At 34.2% G+C, this 20,888-nt stretch overlaps 1 protein-coding gene across 5 annotated transcripts; it reads right to left on the bottom strand.

The window, feature by feature from the left end:
- Positions 1 to 10,749: 10,749 nt before the first annotated feature.
- Positions 10,750 to 15,667, bottom strand: LOC145598515 (importin beta-like SAD2). 5 transcript variants are annotated; one of them, XR_014103572.1, is made up of 6 exons: positions 15,462 to 15,644; positions 14,934 to 14,979; positions 13,427 to 13,544; positions 12,916 to 13,044; positions 12,371 to 12,551; positions 10,750 to 10,999 (listed from the first exon to the last, which is right to left on the bottom strand). XR_014103572.1 is itself a non-coding variant. In XM_081654882.1 (6 exons), the coding sequence occupies exons 4-6, from the start codon at positions 12,967 to 12,969 to the stop codon at positions 10,979 to 10,981; spliced, it is 249 nt and encodes an 82-aa protein (XP_081511008.1). In that variant the 5' UTR covers positions 12,970 to 13,044; positions 13,427 to 13,544; positions 14,934 to 14,979; positions 15,462 to 15,667; the 3' UTR covers positions 10,750 to 10,978. The 5 variants fall into 5 exon arrangements, 2 of the variants coding, with proteins under 2 accessions (XP_081511008.1, XP_081511007.1); XR_014103571.1 differs by having other exon boundaries at positions 12,900 to 13,044; positions 14,934 to 15,004; positions 15,462 to 15,618; XR_014103570.1 differs by having other exon boundaries at positions 12,900 to 13,044; positions 15,462 to 15,617.
- Positions 15,668 to 20,888: the final 5,221 nt, after the last annotated feature.

Raw genomic sequence — 20,888 nt, forward strand, 5'->3', positions numbered from 1 at the left:
GCAAGCAACATTTATTATTTATTCCTTTACTACCTCGGTGTATAAACACCTTGAGTGCATAAGGCACCCCAAACTCTTAACCTTGTCTTATAAGACATGAACCATTCTTTACTCATCCTATTTCATTAAATCATGAATGAGTAATAATTAAGTCATTTCACCAATCACATACCTTTGCCTCTAAGCGCACCTTGCATAATTAGAACATAACCAATAATTACAATAAGGAATAGTGCACGTCAAAGGAAATTCACAATGTATAACCAAACAATTTAACCCAGTCATCCCTAGACATGATACTAAGTTCTCGATCCGTCCTTAAACATGCACCTAAAAGCAAGGTTTTGTAACTTGTACGTACCTTGAGCAAACGAATTAGTATGCCACTTTACTAACTAGAAATCACCTTCAATAAACTCCTCTCCTAAGCCAAATAATAACATCTCAATCAATACCCAATCAATCAAATTTACAGCAATACTAACTTACTTTAAAACCTTCAAAATCCAAATCAAACAACACTTTAAAACCTTCCCTTTTGTTAAAATTAAAGGCTTATATATAGTTCTTTAAATTTTTCTTCATAAAAACCTTAAAATACACTCTTATACATGAAATTACAGCAAGTTCAAAGTCTAATAAAAATCTGAAAACTATATAAAAACCCCTAAAATCTCTCTTTTTAATGGGTGATTAAACCCTCTTTATAAAACATCAAAAGTAGTACTTAGAAACTATTTCCAACACTTGAAACTTCAATAAAAACATATATTTATGCTTAATTAACTTTAAACATAATTAATTTTATTAATCAAACTCAAGGATAATATTTTAAGTATGTAAACACTTCGTTAAAATCAAAAACTGCCCGAAAATCAAATTTAGAGGCTGAATTTGGCCTCGAGAGGGTGGTGCTTACTACCAAAGGTAGTGAGTCTTTCTTAAAACGTGGTTTCCACATGGAAAACACTACTTTTTTGTCAAAATCGGATGAGTTTAGAACCTGGTCGGGATTAAAACGGGATTAATATTAACGAACGGAAATCTAAAAATTAAAACACGAATCTATGTGTTCAAAATAATCTGGAATTAAGTTAAACTAATCAGTAGTTATAATCACCAAAATTTCAAAACATCATTACTATAAAAGCCCTAAATCAATTGTTCATAAAAACCCTAAAATCATGATTTTCAATAAATTGAAACCCTAGGTTTATAATTCATAAAATATGAAATTTATAACATAAATATAATTTGAAATTTATAATCTTTATACCATTAAAATATAATTTGATACTAAAAATATAATCTTTATACTAAAATCAAAACCCAAAACAATTAAATTAACATTAAGCAAAATAAAGAAACAAAGGAGGATGAAAATAAGACTAACCTTTTTGTGTGGGAAATTTTTGAAGATTCATGGGATATTTATAGGAGAGAATTATTGTAGGGTAAAAAGAAAGATTGGGCCTCATAAAAATAATGGGTCGATTAAGTAAACAAATGGGTTAGGCTTGTATGATTGGACATAAATTGTAGAATAAAGGTGCATAAAATAATTTGTTCAAATAATTTTCGACCCAGATTAATAATTTGAAACTTTTGAAATTAAATTATGAAAAATAACAAATAAATATTATAAATAAAATAAATTTTCATTTATAAAATATTTAAAAATATGGGGGATTACAGTCCATGTCTCAAAGAAAAATATAACTACAATATAAACAATCAAACAATTTTTAATAAAAAAAAGGGAAATTCTCAATGGTATCTCCAATTTTATAAAATTCTCAATGGTAAACAAAGTTTTATGAAATTATCTTTGGTAATCACTAATTAGCATTCCTAATTCAATGGTAACATCAATGATATAAATATGCAATTGTAAGTTAACCTTAGTTAACTAAAGGCATAATGACCTATACAACCGTATTAATTAAATTAGAAAAACCCTAGCCACCCCAACCCCCTGCTAGTGGCGGCCGGCTATCCTATCCTTCCCGGATTCCCTCTAATCTCCATCCCAGATTCCCCCTCTTTTCCCCAGTTCCCATCCCAGCCACCGTGAACCGAACTCCGCCGATTCCCTCTCGTTCCTGATTCCGTCGCGATTCCGATTCCCACTCCTTCACCTGAGTTTGCAATTCCTTTTGATTCCCCCGAATTTTCGACAAATTCAATGCAATTGAAAGACCCTCAGCAATTGAGCTCTTGAATGACCCGTTTCTTGCATCGAGTTTTTCGAGCATCCTATCAGCAAGATTTTCGAGTCTGATGAGAGGGTATGTTTTCCGAGTTTGATGAGAGGGTATGTTCTTGCATATTCTGAAAAATTCTCCATATGATTCATTCACCTGGTGATTTGCTACTCGATTACCTGTTATTATTAGTTAGCCACACTTAATCGAACTCCTACACCGCCGAAGAACCACCAGCTTCATTAACCTGATCATTCGCTCATGGTAATGCGAAAAATTGTTAATTTTTCCTAATTCTTCACCTGGGTACTTGAATAATAGGATTAGGGGGATAAATCCTTCAAATGTTATGCTTCTGTTTGACTATTTCAATCCACATCAATTCAAGGTTTCTTAGAGTTTAATGGGTGGTAGGATTATCGCCGGCATTGGGGTCATGGTAGAGGGGCTGGTTGGGTTGGGGGAGGGGAAAAAAGTGTGTTTTTTTTTAAAAAAAAAGGGTATTTTAGTCATTTCTCTTTTCCCTCCCTTTTAATATATGAACCATGGTTTATATTTCCTTAAAATACTTAACTAATGCTACCACTGCATTATTTTTACAAATTATAGATTACCAATGATCCTTCTTGCTAGAATTGGTGGGATCCAAAAGAAACTTGCTGAGAAGTCTGATCGAGGGCTCATAAAGCTAGAAGCTAGACTTCGAAGGGAGCTTGATGAAATTTTAGATCGAGAAGAGCTAATATGGTATCAAAAATCTCGCGTAGATTGGATTAAAAATGGTGATAGAAATACCACCTTTTTCCATTTGAGCACGGTTATAAGAAGGTGGAAAAATAAAATTGATACCATCAAGAATAGCAATGGAGATTTGCTCAAGGATAAACTGGAAATACAGGACCATATTGTTCAGTATTTTGCTAATTTATTCACTGAAGAAGAAGGGCCTACCAGGTTCGATGTTCCACAAGACATTTTCCCAGAAATTCCTGCTCTTGAATGGGGTAATTTGGTGAGACCGTATTCGAAGGTGGAGGTGGAGGTGGAGGTTGTAAATAAGGAGATGGGTGCCTTGAAGGCTCCGGGGCTGGATGGATTTCAAGCGTTGTTCTATCAAAAAAATTGGGATATAGTGGCTAGCACAGTTTTCAGCACGATTATGCCGATATTGGAAGGTAAGGGTATTCTAGAAAAGCTCAATGAAACCCTTATAGCTTTGATTCCAAAGATAGAGAATCCGGAACTAGCTTCTTAATTTCGTCCAATTGGGTTATGTAATGTAGCATACAAAATTGTCGCGAAAGTCATTGTGAATAGACTCAAGGAAGTGTTACCTTTGTTGATCTCCAATACCCAAGCTAGTTTTGTTCCGGGGCGCCAAATAACGGACAATATAGTGATTGTACAAGAGGTCATCCATACCATGAGAAGGAAACAAGGGGCTAAAGGTTTTATGGCCATTAAAATCGACTTTGAAAAGGCGTACGATAGGCTTCGATGGTCTTTCATTAGAGATACAATGGTGCAAATATTACCTATCACTATGATTGAAGTGATTATGGAGTGTATCACTACGGCTTCTCTCCAAGTGCTATGGAATGGCGAACCATCGAAAAGCTTCAAACCAAGTAAAGGCATCCGTCAAGGAGATCCTCTTTCACCATATTTATTTGTGATGTGCATGGAAAGATTTTATCAAGTGATTGAAGAATCGATAGTGAATAAATGGTGGAAACCAATTAGAGCAAGTCGTGATGGCCCGTTACTTTCCAATTTATTTTTCGCGGATGATATAATTCTTTTTGCGGAAGCAAGCGTGGAACAAGCTGATATTATTCGAAGCTGCTTGGAGAGATTCTGTCGAGCCTCAGGACAGAAAGTAAGTCTCTCGAAATCAAGAGTTTATTTTTCAGCAAATATGGATAGCAATGCTCAGAATGAAATAAGTACTGCGCTTCAAATGGAGGCCACCCCGGATTTGGGTATGTACCTTGGCATGTCGACCCTCACAAGTCGTGTTACCAAGGATACTTTCAGCCATTTGTGCGAGAAAATAGATAGAAAGCTCTCGGGTTGGAAGACAAAGTATCTCTCCCTTGCGGGGAGAATCACCCTTGCAAATTCGACCCTTTCTACTATGGCATGTTATTCAATGCAGTCAGCCAAAATTCCGAGGTCAATATGTGAGGACATTGATAAAAAAACGAGAAAGTTCATATGGGGTGGGAATGAAGACAAACGAGGGGTTCATCTCTTATCTTGGGAAGTCTTGCAACGTCCTAAAGAAAAAGGAGGAATTAGGATCTTTTCTGCAAAGCAAGCCAATGCTGCGTTTTTAACTAAGCTAGGATGGCGAATTCTCTCCGAGCCTAATGCCCTTTGGTCAAGAGTCCTTCGAGCTAAATATTGTAAGGGTCGGTGTGACCTTGATATGTTTGAACCCAAGGTTGGGATGTCAAATGTATGGAGTGGTATAACGGAGAATGCAAAGGTCTTGGGTGAAGGCGTGAAGATGGCAATTAGGAATGGTGAAAAAACTCTTTTTTGGGATCATAAGGGGGCAACAAATGAGCCTCTTAGAAGCTTAGCAATTCAGCCTATTCCAGAAGAGTTATCAGCAGGCACAGTCGGGGAAATGTGGGAAGCAGGACATGGTTGGAGGTGGAATATAATAGCCCCTTATCTAGATCAAATCGTGTTGAAAAAAATTCAGAGCTATGAGGTGCGTGTTGATCCTTCAATAGGAGACCTTGTTTACTGGAAAGATGGTGATAAAGGAAAATTTTCCATTAAATCAGCTATAAGTATTATGAAACATCATACTAATGTTTTGGATGATGACTGCTGGGATGTTGTGTGGAATGCTCCAGTACAACAGAGGATACGAGCATTTATGTGGCTGGCTGTACATGATCGTGTGCTGGGTAATTTGAATTTATTCAAGAGAAAGATGACAGACAACCCAAGATGCTATATATGCGGTGCTGCAGAAGAGAGTACTTTTCACATAATCATGGACTGTCCTGTTGCAAAGCTGGTGTGGAGAAAGACAGTTGATGACTCGATTAGCCACATATTTTACCAAGGCAATATCAGAGAGTGGATCATGGAGAATGCAAGAGATGATAACATTGAAGGTAAAGAATCTTGGCCTGTTTATTTTGGAGTCACTATATGGTGGATTTGGAGGTGGAGAAACTGCTATGTTTACAATAGAAGGGATGAGATACCCTTAGATTTTGGATCTTTTCTTCAAGTTAGATATGATGAGGCTAAGAGAGCTTTGTGGGATGCACTAGATGGCGATACAAAGAAGAAAAGATACAAAGTTCCTGCTAATATCACTTGGCATGCTCCTTCTTATGGTTGGTTTGTGTTGAACTGTGATGGAGCTGCGAAGGGAAGCCCTGGACCTGCTGGTGGAGGTGGAATTATTCGTGATTATGCTGGGAATTTCGTGATGGCCTTCACAGCAAACTATGGGTATTGCTCTGCTTACAGAGCAAAGGTGCTTTCTCTGGTAAGGGGTGTTGAATTGGCTCAGAATTTGCAGATTGGGAAGCTTGAGATACAACTAGATAACTTGGCAGTAGTACAAGCATTACAGAAAAAAGAAGCTAGAAGAAGGGTATGTAAATATGATGTGCAGCAGTGCTTGAAGCTAATCAATGAAGATCGATGGCAAGTGATAGTAGCACATGTTTTTAGAGAAGGGAATAGAGCGGCGGATTGGTTGGCCAACCGCGGAGTCATTCAAGACTCTCAATTGGAAGTTTTTAGTAATGAAGTGCCGGTAGAACTTAGTCGTATTTTAGAGGAGGATATAAGGGGTGTGGCCATGCCCCGTCTTATCCCTCCGTAGGTAGTTTTCTTTTATGTTTTTGCTTTGTGTGATTGTTTTTTATTTTCGTTGGTTTTTATTTCTTTGGAACTTTGTATCCTCATTTGGAACAAAAAAAATAAAAATAAAAAATAGATTACCAATGATAATTTAATATTTTAGTGTTTACCATTGATAAAAATAAAAAATTGGAGAGTACCATTGAGAATTTCCCAAAAAAAAATAAACTCAGTACTTTATAGAAAATTATATCAAGAAAAAAGTGATTCATCTAAATAAGAATGATAAGGAAAAACACATTCAATTAATTTCACCTGTAAGAGCACAAAAATTAATTTTAGTAAGTTGCATATATTTATTTTTACTAGTCGTTGGAGCACGCGCGTTGCGCGTGCCCCCCCCCGACGGCAAGATAAGTAAAATTCGTTGTTGTGTTCGATTTTTGTGATATTCGTAGCAAGGATACAAGAATTTACAAGTACTAACAAGGAGTGATAAAATTTCTACGAGGAGATATTTATGGATAAACAATTTTAATAAGTTATCTAGAATTTGTTAGAATTTAAAGATTTTTAAAAAAAACCGATTAATTTAGATATTATTTTAAAACACAATATGGTTTTTTTTAGTAACTTAATAATTTTCAAACAGCTCTATCTTAAAATGATTGTGATAATACGGAACAGTAATAAGGAAACACAATTTTAAAGGTTAAAGTTATTTAAAATGGATTAAATGCAAAACTTATGAAAAAATTGTGTATTTCTTTGTTATTAGTCTACATAATTGGCGTGATCTACACTTCTTCAAAGCTGTTTTTGTATTTGTATATTTTTTCTTCGAGTTGCATAATGAATTTTAGTTTTTTTTTTTATTCTCGATATTGGTTTTCCCTGAGTGAATATACAATCTAATTTGGGCAAAGTAACTATCTTGGCAAAAAACGTAATGTTTCTCAATAATAATGTGTAAAATGAATTTTCTTTCTTTCTCTCTCTCTCTCTCCTCCCTTTTGATCTCTTTTCATCCTACCTTCTCTCTTTCTCTCTCTTCCCATGGCCTTGTCTCCTTGTTCGTTTTTTTAATAGCTTAATTTGAAAATTATAAACCGCAGTTACTCCTCTCTCAATCATTCCTTCTTTTTTATTGGTCGAAACTCTTTCTCTCCCATTTTCATTTTCGTTCTTTCGTAATCCCTCTTGTCCCTGTTCCTTCTTTAAAAAGGCTTTGAAAATTATAAGTTGCACTTGTTCTCCCAATCCAAATCCTCCGGCTTCTTTATCTTTCCAAGCTTTTCTTTATAATTCTCTTTTTCTTTCGGCCTCCTTCCCCTTTCTCTCTGTCTTTAGTCCCCTTTATATCTTATTGCTCTATGGCTTTCTCTTTTGACCTTTCTCTCCCTCTTCTGGGACTCTTTCTCTTACTTTCTTCCTCTTAGGCCATCTTTCTTTCTCTTTCGCTTTTCTCTTAACTCCTCTCTCATGGCCTTTATTTCTTTCACTTTCTCCTAGATCTCCTCTCTCTCGTCCTCCCTTTCGTTATCTCCTTAGCCCCCTCTGTCTCTCTTTCGGCCCACGTTCTCTCTCGACCCTTCTATTTCCCAACTCCTTCCCCCTCTCTATCCATTTTCTTCCTCATTCCCTTTCTCGTCCTATCCCTCCCTGCCCCTTTTCTCTTCCCCCCTCACTTTCTCTTCCCCTCTCCTATCTTCACATGCCCTTTCCTCTTTTAGCCTGCTCTCTCTTTTCCAGCCCCCTCTTTCTCTCTCTATCCTATTATATCTCCTTGCCCTTCTCGTTTCTCTCTCTCTCTTTCTCTCTCTCTCTCTCTCTCTCTCTCTCTCTCTCTCTCTCTCTCTCACGTATGTGATGATTGTCATTTTGACATTTATTTTCTATTCATGTTCCTAGATTTTAGGTTAGTTCCTTAAAATTTAGTGTCTTTATTTATGTTTTTTTATATGTTATGGCTTATTTGTCCTTTGTGTATTTTTTTATACATTATTGAGGTAATTTTGGAAGGTAAAAAGATGAACAAAATAATGGGATTTAATGTCTTTGCAAAGAAACAACATGGTATATGCAAACTAAAGGAAATGTTACGTATGAATCTAATACGTTCTACCTTAAGGTTGAATTCATTTTCTAAATATTATCAATCAGATTGACTCACTATACAAATTATCAAATTAGTATTGAATTTTTATCATCAATTTCACAGTTCACTATCTCTTTCTCCCCCTCCCTCCCTCTCTCCTTTCTTATCTTATAATTTTCAAAATTTATAAAGTCAATCTTTATTTGTATTACACAGTTCTCACTCATTCTCTTCTCTTTATCCATCTTTTGTTACATAGTCGTTAGAGCACGCGCGATGCGTGAACCCCCCCCCCCCCCCCCTAAACGGTAAGATAAGTAAAATTCGTGGTTGTGTTTGGTTGTTGAGATACTCGTTGGTTGCATTTGGGTTTTATAATAACAACGATACATGAATTTGTAAGTACTAACAAGGAGTAGGGATAAAGTTTCTATGGGAAAACAATGGTTATAAGTGAACTTGTTTAGAATTTGTTATAATTTAAAGATTTTTTTATAAAAAAATTATACTATTGTTTTAGATACTATTTTAGAACGCAATATGGTTTCTTATTGAATACCCCCCCCCCCGGTTAAAATATGTAAGAGTCCTGGTTGTTATCGTATTTCGTTGTTTGGGATGTTATTAACATTTTGATTAGAGGATCTTATTTGTGTGGTAAACACTAACTTGTTTTTAAGTTCTTCATATTTCTTCTTCCTTCATTACCCTCTCTCTTATATTTCTCCCTTGTCTTATCTCATTTCCCTTTTCTATTCATCCTTGCTTTCTTCACCTTATGGTTCCTTTTTTCTCCTCCTTATCCACTCTTCTTGTATAGTTTGAGCGGTTTAGTAAGCCTCTCTCTCTCTCTCTCGACCCATCTCTCTTTTTCGACTCATTTCTCTCTCCCTGCCCCTCTTTCTCTTAAAAGCTCTATTTATTTCTCTTTCGACCCTTATTTATCTGTTTTTCTCCCAACTTCTCAATCTCTCCCTTTCCTCCTGACTCATCTCTATCCCGAGTTCCCGACCCTTCTTTCTCTCTTTCTCACCCCTCTCTCTATATCCATCTATCTATCTCTCGTCCCACTCCTTCCCTTTTTTCCTCTCTCTTTGTCTCTTTCTCTCCTCCCACTCCTTGCTCCTTCCCTCTTTTCCCCTCTCTCTCTCTCTCTCCTCTTCCCACTCCTTCCCTTTTTCCTCTCTCTCCTCCTCCTCCCATTGCCTCTTTCTCTTCCTCTCTTCTCCACCCTCCATCCTTCTTCCATACTCTCTCTTAAAAGCTATTTATTACTATGGTTATATTAAAATTTACGTAGTAACAAAACATTTACTTGTAAATCTAGCACAATTCGACCACAAGGTTGAACATTTTATTCTAAAAGTTCTACAAATTAGTTAACATTTTATTCTAAAAGTTCTACAAATTAGTTAGCATTTTAGATGGTTTCTATAAAGTATTTTCATCTCCTTAATTACACCCTAAAAAGTTTTTCCTCAAACTCTCTCTCTTTCTCAATCCCTCTCCCTCTTATAAAGTTATAATTTTATTAATTTTATATTTTTAAAAGGGTTTGCACCACTGTTTCCTTTTCTAAATCTCTCTTTCAAATTCTACTTTTTAAAAACAAATATATTACTCCCTCCGTGTTTTTTTAAGTGATACATTTTCCATTTCCGGCCGTGTTTTTTTAAGTGATACATTTCCTTTTTTGGCAAAACAATACATTAAAGTATTATATCTCTCTCCTCTCATGGTCCCTACCCAAACCCACTACTACTTTTTTATTATATCTTTCCTCTGACATATATTACTTTTCAATAAACTATTAACCCCACTATCTTTTTTTAACAATTTTTTAATACTCCACTACCCCACTTACCTCTTATTTTATTTAAGTTAATTAAATTGCCTAAAACTATGTGCCGGTCAATATGTATCACTTAAAAAAACACGGAGGGAGTAGCTATTGCTAAAATAGAAGATGATGACATCATCACTGTCCACGTGTCGTTCTCTTAATAAAAAATTTCCCGCCTAAATGCAATGATGATGTCATCTCTTTTTATTTTTTAAATTTTTGGTAGAGTTAGCCTATCTAACATTTTTGAAATTTAAATATTAGAAGCTTCTGTTTTGCAACAAAAACCTATCAATTTGTCGTAGGAAATTGAAACAATTTTTCATAACACACTACAAAATGATATATTACCTTGAATTATGAATTAGACGACGTGGAACATATACTATATTATAGTTTTGATGAAAATATTAGATTTTAAATTACAAAATGTACGTAATGCTTATTTATATTCATGTATAATAGCGACTTATTATTATTAATAAAATGTACAAATTAAAAATAGATTTTATATAAATCGTGTATCGCACGGGTTCTAACCTAGTTAAATATGATAGATTAAATACTTACCCACTCAACCCCTTCTTTCTTAGGCCATTCATCTCTCTCTCTCTCTCTCATGTATTATGTGGCAAGTAATTCAAAGTAGGATGAGCCTTTAACAAATTCACTCATTTCCTAGACTATCATAAGATTTTATCTACATTGAATGTTTATATAAGCCAAAAGAGCATAAACAAACTTGGAATACTACTAACAGCAAATAAAAGAACGCCACTATATCCAACATTAAGCCAAAATATGAAAAATCTAGTCGAACAAACAAAGTTGTAAAACAATGAGTCATTTCTCTAACATAAGACTATATATACTACATTAATAAAACCAATATTACATTTACGGCTTGAAAATTCTGATAAACTAACACAATAAAGTATTTATGTCGAACCATCTCCGCCGCGCTGTGCTATTGCCTTTTGCACTCTTCTTTGCCTAATGGCTCCCAACAAACTGCTAATAAACGCAAAGAAAAAAAAGTGCACATGATATGAAGAAATTAGAATAAAAACACGATACGCCAACAAAGCCTGAATTATTCACCATTGATGAAGAAATCTGCATTTTTAAGCATGAATTGTTGCAATTAACCTAATTTCGAGTAGGGTAAGTTGATGTAATTACTAAAATTTCTTGCAATTAACCTCAATATATTTAATTTAAAATTTCAATTAATACTTGCCTCTCACCTCAGCTATGGGATTATCTTGTACAAACAACTAAGTCTAATAATATCAGTTTGGGATACTAAGGTGCTCTCTCTCTCTCTCTCTCTCTCTCTCTCTCTCTCTCTCTCTCTCTCTCTCTCACACACCATTGTCAATATTAGCTAAATCGTAAAAGTACTTGCCTCACACCTTAATGTGGCAGGAAATCAATTGTTGGCCAAATTTCAGCAACAAAATATCACATACGCAGTATTAGCTAAATCATGAAAGTACTTTGCAAACATGATCTTTAATTAGTTTAGTTTGGCAATCAAAGATTCTACGTTCATAAATAGTAGTATCACTTGGAAAAGGTTGAACAGTCAAAATCTTTCATAGTATTAGCATAATTAGTCAAGCAACAAGGAGAGTAAATGCGATTATAATTTCTATAGAGTATATTCTGTTTTAACTTTAGCAAAAACAAGATACAAAGATACATAAGGACATACAATAGTTCCTCCATTTTGGGGCTGGAAGACAAAAAATGTAAAATTTCTGGAAGTTCGAAATTCAACAGCATTACACACCACTTTCTACCTCAAATCAGGCTATGCTTGTATACGTTAAGTGGAAAACAAATATGTTAGTAAGAAATCTAAATTATACTCAAGTATTTACCATCAAACATGGGGTTAGACAGGACTCATACCCAATCTAACTCAAAAATCACCGAAATGCACTTTAAAAAGCAGTTTGACATTTAAAATCACCAAAAATGCACTCAATTTAAGCACCAAAATGGAATCAGATCAACTACAAATAAAAGATGAGAAAAATAATCAATAAATAAAAATGCACAAATCAATAAAAATTCAAGCCCAAAAAACCACACTTCCTAATCACACATGTGAATTGTTCGAAAAGCAACATGCTCTATTTTCTTCCAATTATAGTCCACTCTCCAAACTTAGTTTACTAAACTTACAGCTTGTCCATATTAGCCACAATAAATAATTTAAGAAAATTACCAGGTCGCATGAGGTCACATGGTTCAGATGTAAGAAATTACAAGGATGGTCATCTCCCCTAAATATTAGCTACAACCTACACAGATGGCTATCTTCCCAAAACATTGGCTACAACTAACCAGGAAAAAAGATGCAAAAAATCTACAAACCTTAGCTCTTAGGTGACCAGCAGGGCTATTGAACTCGGAAAAAACATATTGCACTAACATTTGCTCCAACTCAGATTTGTATGGTGCAGTTTGTTTCAGCTTATCACAAAGGGCACCAATAGCAAGAAGGGCACCATCTTTCTGCCGATATGGCTTTTGTTCCACTGGGAAGTCATCATCCCTGAAAGTGGAGTGATCATTATAGCAATTGTAAAGCTCATAACACCAGCATAAATCATATATAATGAAACAAATATAACATAAACAGAAGAAATATATAACTCTTTAAAATCTCAGCAACATATTGAATGAACTTTTGCAAGTTTTCTTTGCCACGCTTTCTGACCAACTCACTGACAAAGTCCATTGCTATTGGACTATATAGATCTTCTATAATATCTACTCAATATAAAAAGATATATAACCATTTATTTTCAGTAGTCCATATAACAAAAACAAACATAACTTTTTTTTGAAAAGAAATGGAAGGTAAACAATTTAGAGCTGTAGAAAAGCCCATAATACTCACCATAGCCTTTTCTTACATACTCATGAGGGTCTTCATCCCAAAGTCTTTGATCGCTGCTGTTAAAACACATCAGGGGAAAATTATTTCAAAAAGGAGAACGTCAAGTCGTGGTTGCAACAATTGATACATACTGGACTTTGAGATGCTGCCACAGTGGAAAAAATTATGGTTAGACCAATACAAACAGGCCGCAATTTTCCAGCCAAATTAGTCAGCAAAGTATAATTGCACAATCCTGCCTCAGATATTGACCATCATTATACATATACTTATACTTGCCCTGCCTCGAATTTCAGTTTTCACACCTAACATCTAAGATGTGTGACCCACTCTCAAACATATCAATATTCTTTGTCAAAAGATTTTTTTAACCTTGTTTTGCTATCCAACCTTGCTCCCCTTGGAAATTCCAATTTGGAAGCAAGTGCTTTGACAAAAAAAGCTACTACACCAATTAATTACATCAAGTAGTTGAATATTAGAACAAAATTAGAGATGGATGTGATTAGACGGATGGGATCACTTACCACCCAATTCTTAACTAATGCTGGTTTGCTGAGGCCTTAACCATTAAGAATTCTTTTAAACATATTTTTTGTCATGTATAATCCACAGTGACAAACCTCCGCATTTGCTACAGCAGCCCTGAAACAACAAACCAGACAAAATTATTCGGGAAAACAAACAGAAAAATCAGTCAAATAAGCCGATATTATTCTTTGGCAATTGATTTAAACAAATAGCCTCCCATCACAAAGGATGAACCAAGCCAAAACCTACAAGAGCAACCAAATAATAGAAATCCGAAATTGAACAATACAAAAACAAATTCCACAAATTGATTATTACTGAATTGTTTTTCATAGCCTCTTCCCACTGGACGTCCCTCTGCCTCTTCATTAGTAATGAGACCCTTGATTTTATTCACATCTCCAATGAAAACTTATTGGAATTTATTCTGAATAACAGCATTGCGACACTTCTTTGCTAGTAATTTACAAACAAAATCTTTGAATTTTTCTGGAAATTCAACGTTGTTGTTGGCTGTCTTACAAAATTGTTTATCAAAATTCAGGACATTTGACTGAAAAGTATGGGAAGGGATATACTTATCAGAAGGATGAACAACATCATCAGCTGTGATAATTTGAGGAGAATCGACATTTGTGAGTTTTTTTTTTTTTTTTTTTTTTTTTTTTCTATATGCACAAAATAATGCTGTTGGGTAGTAGGAATATTTATTATTGGAGGTCAATTCCAATATAGGATTATCTGTAGTTGCAGGCACAACTGATGTATTATCTCATTCAGATTCTTTTGAAATTTTATAAGGAAATTTATGTTTATGAAAATATGCATCATAGAGAAATGACAAACCAATAAGAATGAGAGAGAGTGGAGTGATTTACATTTATATGCCCATGTGATAACCATTATTCAACCCTAACAAAAACTGCTACGCCTTCTTATTTTCAAATTCTGCAACCTTTTGTTGAAATTAGAGGAAATTGTTTCAAACTCTTCAAAGATTCCCTTAGATTCTTCACCTTACTGTTATAAGCAATCATAGTCAAATTCCGTTGTCTCAAATTATCAAGTTCCTTTTACAACTAATAGATTTGTGGTCGATTAGCTTGACCCAATCTCTCCTCCAGTCTTCACATCCGTCCATAAACCCTCAACAGACTCAATCAGAGAAATCACACGAAATTTCTTGAACAACAAAACACTGAGCGTACCAATTTATTTATTTACCATTCAAAACTCAAACCAATTTATTTACCACTCAAAACTCTCACCAATTTATTTACCAATTTACTAAAAACACCTCAAATTTGACAAAAAAAAAAAAATCCTATCATCAAGTGAGCTTGTTTCTCAATCAATCAAATTAAAATTCCATCAATTCCACAAAACACAAACAAACATCAACAACAACACACAAATCACAGCAAAGATCATAAACAAATCATTACATTATAGAAATTAAATAAATAACAAATCGACCATGCAATAATATCTGAGTTTCTTCACCTCAAACTCGAATCCACCAAACCTTGCTCCGTCTTACTCCTTCCGCCTATTTTAGAAAGAAAACAGAGAAACTGGAGGATGAGAAAAAAAACACAACACAGTCAACATGCATATAAAAGGTTAGAACCAATTAGAACAAGAAAGAGGAAGGGGTAATGCTACTAACAATATAAAAAAAAATCAACCCAAAAAAACGATAAATCACTGAAATTCAACCTAAATAAAACCACCACACAATCAAAGAAGGCACTAAAATTCAACCCAAAAAACGAAAATAAATAGAACAAATAAACCCTTAAAAATCCGAAAAACATCGAGCAAACAAACCCAAAAAATCGAAAACAAATCAATCAAATAAACCCCATTAAAAACGAAAGATTTCGCACAAATACACCCACAAAGATTCAACCCCAAAAATTTGAAAATATATCGTAAACAACAGGAACATAAATGAAAAAATCCACGGCAATCGAACAAGTAAAGGCCAAAATTTTGAAACAAAATCGAGAAAGAGAAACGAGAACGAACCTGATGAATGTGCGATCGAAAAATCGTCTGAGAAAATCGAGTTGGTGAAGTTTCTCTCTCCTTATTCTCCTTGTTTCCCCTTTTTCCTTCTGAGATGAAAATACAGAGGGGGAATAAGGTGAGGAAGTCGGTGAGAGAGTGAAGGCCAAGCAAACAGCAGGCAACAAACAGTAGGAAAAAGGGGCAGAATGGGCAATTCATTAATGTTGGGGGCAAGGCTGTAATAGCATCACAAAGTACTATTCACCAGCTACAGTAAATTCTTTTGCATGCTTATAAGGTTATAGATAAATATTTATAGTTCACATTTTTATGCATACTTCCTTTTTTGGTCAAGCTTATATTTTTTTTATTTCCTTTTTATTTTAGTTTTGTAGTTGATTAAATAATTCTACTATTCTTTCACATAAAAAAAATATCATCAAAATTGTGAATTACTTTGCAAACCCATGATTTTCTACTTGGCAACTTAATAGGATCCTACAACTTATTAGCTCTGTGTTTAAAAAATAATAGTATATAAATTTCATAAGCCCAAGAGTATTTCAAAAACTAATTTGTATTAGTCAGTGATGAAAACCAATCTAATTATGTCAAGGACCTTAAATTAAAAGTACTTTAATTGTAGAAGGTAAGGTTACCTACACTAATCAAATTATCCTACACAATGGAAACCATTTTACATAAAATTTATACACTAAATTTATAGCTCATATCAGAACCTCAACATATATATATAAGAAGACATTGATAAGGAAAATGCTCATACATAGCATATGATATAGGCTCAAATAAGAATGGCAACATGGAATACAGTATAAATAGCTGACCATATATGTCAAATTTGCTAAGATTATTTAAATCAAATTCGAAGAGAAGTGGTCTAGTAGTGAGACAACAAATGAGATAAAATAGCTTGTTTTTATGATTTTTGGGATGCAACACTCTGTTTGGTATCTAGTTTAGAACCCACCGCCTTACTTGTAACATTAACGCCTAACTTGTAACATAGAGATTATGATTAGCTGCAAATACGAGCTATGGGTGATTGCTCATTCTTATTCTAAGGAGCAGCAACTCCTTATTCAGTATAAGTTTATGAACAGACAACAAGGGAACGAAATTAAAAAGTTGTAGTACGAGGCTAACTTTATAATACTACGCTTGACAGGCTAAAGTCATAGTAACCTAATCAAAAGTAATTACCTAAGTCATCTAACTAAAGTAGATAGGGAAGTAGGGTCGAATCCACAGGGAAATAAGTCTTTCTATTCCTAATTAATTATTATAATCTAAATTATTAAAGTTACCAAGAGTTGTTGTGAATAAAGATTATACTACGAAGAATATGAGCAAGGAAAATAAAGTAGGGAGAAAACAAATATTAAAAGGCCTAGGCATAGGTTCACCAATAAATAATATTTCAGGGTAAAACATAATAATCAACCATCAATGTATCAATTAATCAGATCATAAAGGACTTTCGCTACGTATTACAATCACAGAGTAAATTTACCAGTATTAAATCTCATCTCTCGAATCTCGACTTAACCATTTATAAATTAACCTGCCTATTGAAACTAGGCCTAAATATCAATTCTCATTTCTCGAATCTCGAATCAATATTGCTAAACTCATACAATTAAACCAGCGCTAATCTAGTTGCAGAGCATTAAATCAATCAATAGGAAATTAATCTAGCATTGACAATTAACAATAATAAATTACCCCTTCATATTATTTATGCATCCCCACAAACCCTAGAAAGAAAACTACTCGGACAAAATTAAATCTAAACTAAATAAAGCGATTAAAATAAGCATGATTAAAAGCAAGAACAAGAGATTAAAGAAAATAATAATATAAAAACTAACATGAAAGCAAACGAGTTAAACTATAATAAAAACAAAGAAGCAAAAATCAATAAGACCAATAATGAAAACAATCGTCACGAAAAACTGGAGGAAACTAAATAAGCTAAACTATGAAAAACAAATATCAAAAGTTCCGTCAATACTAGAAAGTAAAAAACTAAAGTCAACTCCTAACATAAACTCTCAAATTCCACTAGAGCTAAAAAACTAAAGAAAAGCCTACGTACTACCCCCTTCTATAACTCAACTGCTATTTGTCGCTCCCATTTTACCAGGTAACGCTCCCTTTTTTTCTTGAAATTACCACTATGCCCTTTATGCAATATGGGTTATAAAAATGAACTTGTTCCCCATTTGGACACCATACATGAAACGGTACCCTTACTTCACGACATTGTTGTCCCGAGCTTCCCAAAATCGGTCCCCACGACCTTGCAACCAAATCGGTCCCCACGACCACCTAAAATTTCTATTTTCAAAAATCGTTAAATTTTCCGACGGGTCTTGGGTCATGGACGGCGAGTGGAACATACGTACGCCGGAGAATGCGTCGGATCATTCTGTAAGTATTTTTTTTTTTATTTTCGGTAAGTAGGACATCCGCCTAAAATTTCCGGATGTCCTACGTACATCCGCCTAAAATTTCCGGATGTACCATGGAACATCCGGAAATTTTAGGCGGAAGTTGGGATCCGCCTAAAAAATCCGGATGTTCCATGGTACATCCAGAAATTTCAGGCGGATGTACCTAGGCACATCCGGAAATTTCAGGCGGATGTACCTAGGCACATCCGGAAATTTTAGGCGGATGTACCTAGGGACATCCGGAAATTTTAGGCGGATGTCCCAATTTTTTTTTTTTTTTTTTTTTTTTTTTTTTTTTTTTTTTTAAATTGTTAAGTACGTTTATCAACATATGTCTTGTGATTATTGTTGTGATTTAGTATTTGATAATTAATGTAATTTTGTTGTATTAATATGATTATTAGTAATATGTTTAATTATTATTATTATCAAGGGTAAGATTGGAATTTCAAGAAAAAAAGGGAGCGTTACCCGGTAAAATGGGAGCGACAAATAACAAAACCCTTTTATAATTAACAAAGCTATTAGGCTTTCCACAATAAAGGCCCAAACAAACCGACAAAGCAACATTCAAGTAGCATACTCGCCCGATCGGGCGTTGGGCTGCCCGATCGGGCCTGCTTCCTTCACGCCCAAGCTACTGACTTTGGTTCCGGGCTTCTTTTTACTTTGGGCTTGAGCCTAATCTTTGATTACTCTATTTATACTAGCATTTTAATGGGTAGTGTAGGGAATATTTCAAGCATCATGATCCCAAACTTGAACCCCACTGTGATCATACACTAAAGTACGGTGGCGTTCCAAAGGAAAAGAAAAGAGAGCAAAAGAGTCGCCAACAAGTTTTAGGAAGTTGTAAACCCAAAAGACAATCCAAAAGGACCATCAACTCCATAAGGTCTTGAACCAAACAGGGTCCGGGGATGAGGGTACGAATCCAATCTACAAAAGAAAGGACCCGCCCTATAAAATAGGCCTCTACTTTGTTCTGCTCGTATTCATGCGCGCTTTTCGAATAACATACAAACATTATATTGAACCTACACTGTTTATCTATGTTGGTTGAAATTAATGCACAAATAAAACTATTATTGGCGATCACTTGAATTAAAATCACATTAGCCTAAACCAAATTATTAATTATCTTATTAAGCGTGATTTCAAGTACAAATTCTCTTTAACAATCATAAAAGGTGTAATCAAGTAATAACAATAAAATAAATCAAGCAACATAATAATAAGCATAATGAATAATAGCGATGATAATAACATGATAAGGCATAATAAAGCTTAAATATAATAGCAAGATCCTAGACATAATACTAACAAGATTAATAACAAATCATAGCATGTCACTAAACAATAAAGATCAAAGCTATAAACCTAACATGGTACTAACATGATATCATGATATTAGAAATAAGTAAAGGCACCCTAAACATGATACTAGAAAGCATAAAATAACATTCTAACATGATACTAGGAATATTAAACATCCTAACATGATACTAGAAATTAAACAATAATAAACATGCTTTCTACATTGTGAAAGAAATAGGGAGTAAGCTAATCTACTTACTTTGAAGCCTCGTACCTCTTTCTAATAACAAAATACACAAGTTAGTAAACTTCAATGAAAATAACAAACAATAATTAAAGAATTGAAATCAAATTAAACAAAGTTTTGACTAGTTTTGGACCAAACCCTCAGAAATTATCAACCTTGCACGTCTAGGGCGAAGGCAACTTCGAACTTGGCTAAGTGTTTCAAGATCTTGTGAATGCGGAATATTGTATGTAAAAAGGTTGGTTTAAAAAGAGAGAGAGAAAGAATAAAAATTAAGTAATATTGCTTAGAAAGAGAATAGAGAGAATTGATGATGAGAGTTGATTGTTAATGATGAGAGTTGATGATTGAAAAAGGGGAGATATGACCTCTATTTATAAGAAAAAAGAGAAGGTCGAAGAAATCCGAATTCAAATCGAAATAAAACTCGTAGACAGCAGTTTTTGCGAATTTTGTTTTTATCATATCTTTTGATCCAGAAGTCCAAATAAGTCATATAATATGTCGTTGGAAAGCTCTTGAAGTCTACTTTCCAATGCAATTAAACTCAGATAAAAATCTTTTGTAGATAAAAAGATATGGACGAAATAGTAGGACGGTATCAGTTTTGGATAGAGTTTTGTATTCCTATCATATCTTTTGCGTTATAGCTCGGATTTAATATTATAATATATCATTGGAAAGACAATTTCAAGATCTATCCAACCATATAAAATTTGGATAAAAAAATATGAGGCGCGAAAATAATATCTGATTATCTTTGAACATCTTTAAATTCAATAAAATTAGGAAAGTTTTAAAAAAGGAAAGTTTATATTCAAATCAAATTCTATGATCTTATCTTTTCAAAAAAAGGATAATTAAGATATTTTATAAACTTATAGAAGATTCTAATCAATCCTAATTAGTTTAGGAATAGGATTAAACCTTTGGACCCTCCTCATGATCACTGGGTCGTAGGTAAAATCCGGTTTGGGCCCAGTTTAGTATTTTGGCCATAACTTCCTCATTATTCATCGGAATTGGGCTTATAATATATCGTTGGAAAGGTCTTTTAAAGCCCCATCCAACTACACTATTATTGGACCCTTATCATGGACCAAACTAAACTGGATTGGACGTTTTTATAAAATAGAGTGGGTTTTCGAAAACAGAAAGAAGGATTTTAATAAAAACTAACCGCAACACTTGACTTTTCACACTTTCACCTCATTCGATTATGGTTCGACGTGACATGTATTCATCACTGGGTTTGGTTTTGGGGAGACACAAATGGGTGTCTACAGAAGCCCCCACTTTGACTGAGTTTGGAGAAACTTATGTTTCGAAAACAAAAGTCAAAGTATCGATAGGGACGGAGAATGATTCAAAACGTTCTGCGATTCCAAATCATTCTTATAACAC

This window comes from Chenopodium album, chromosome 20 (assembly GCF_948465745.1).
Source record: "Chenopodium album chromosome 20, dcCheAlbu1.1, whole genome shotgun sequence".
NCBI lineage: Eukaryota > Viridiplantae > Streptophyta > Magnoliopsida > Caryophyllales > Amaranthaceae > Chenopodium > Chenopodium album.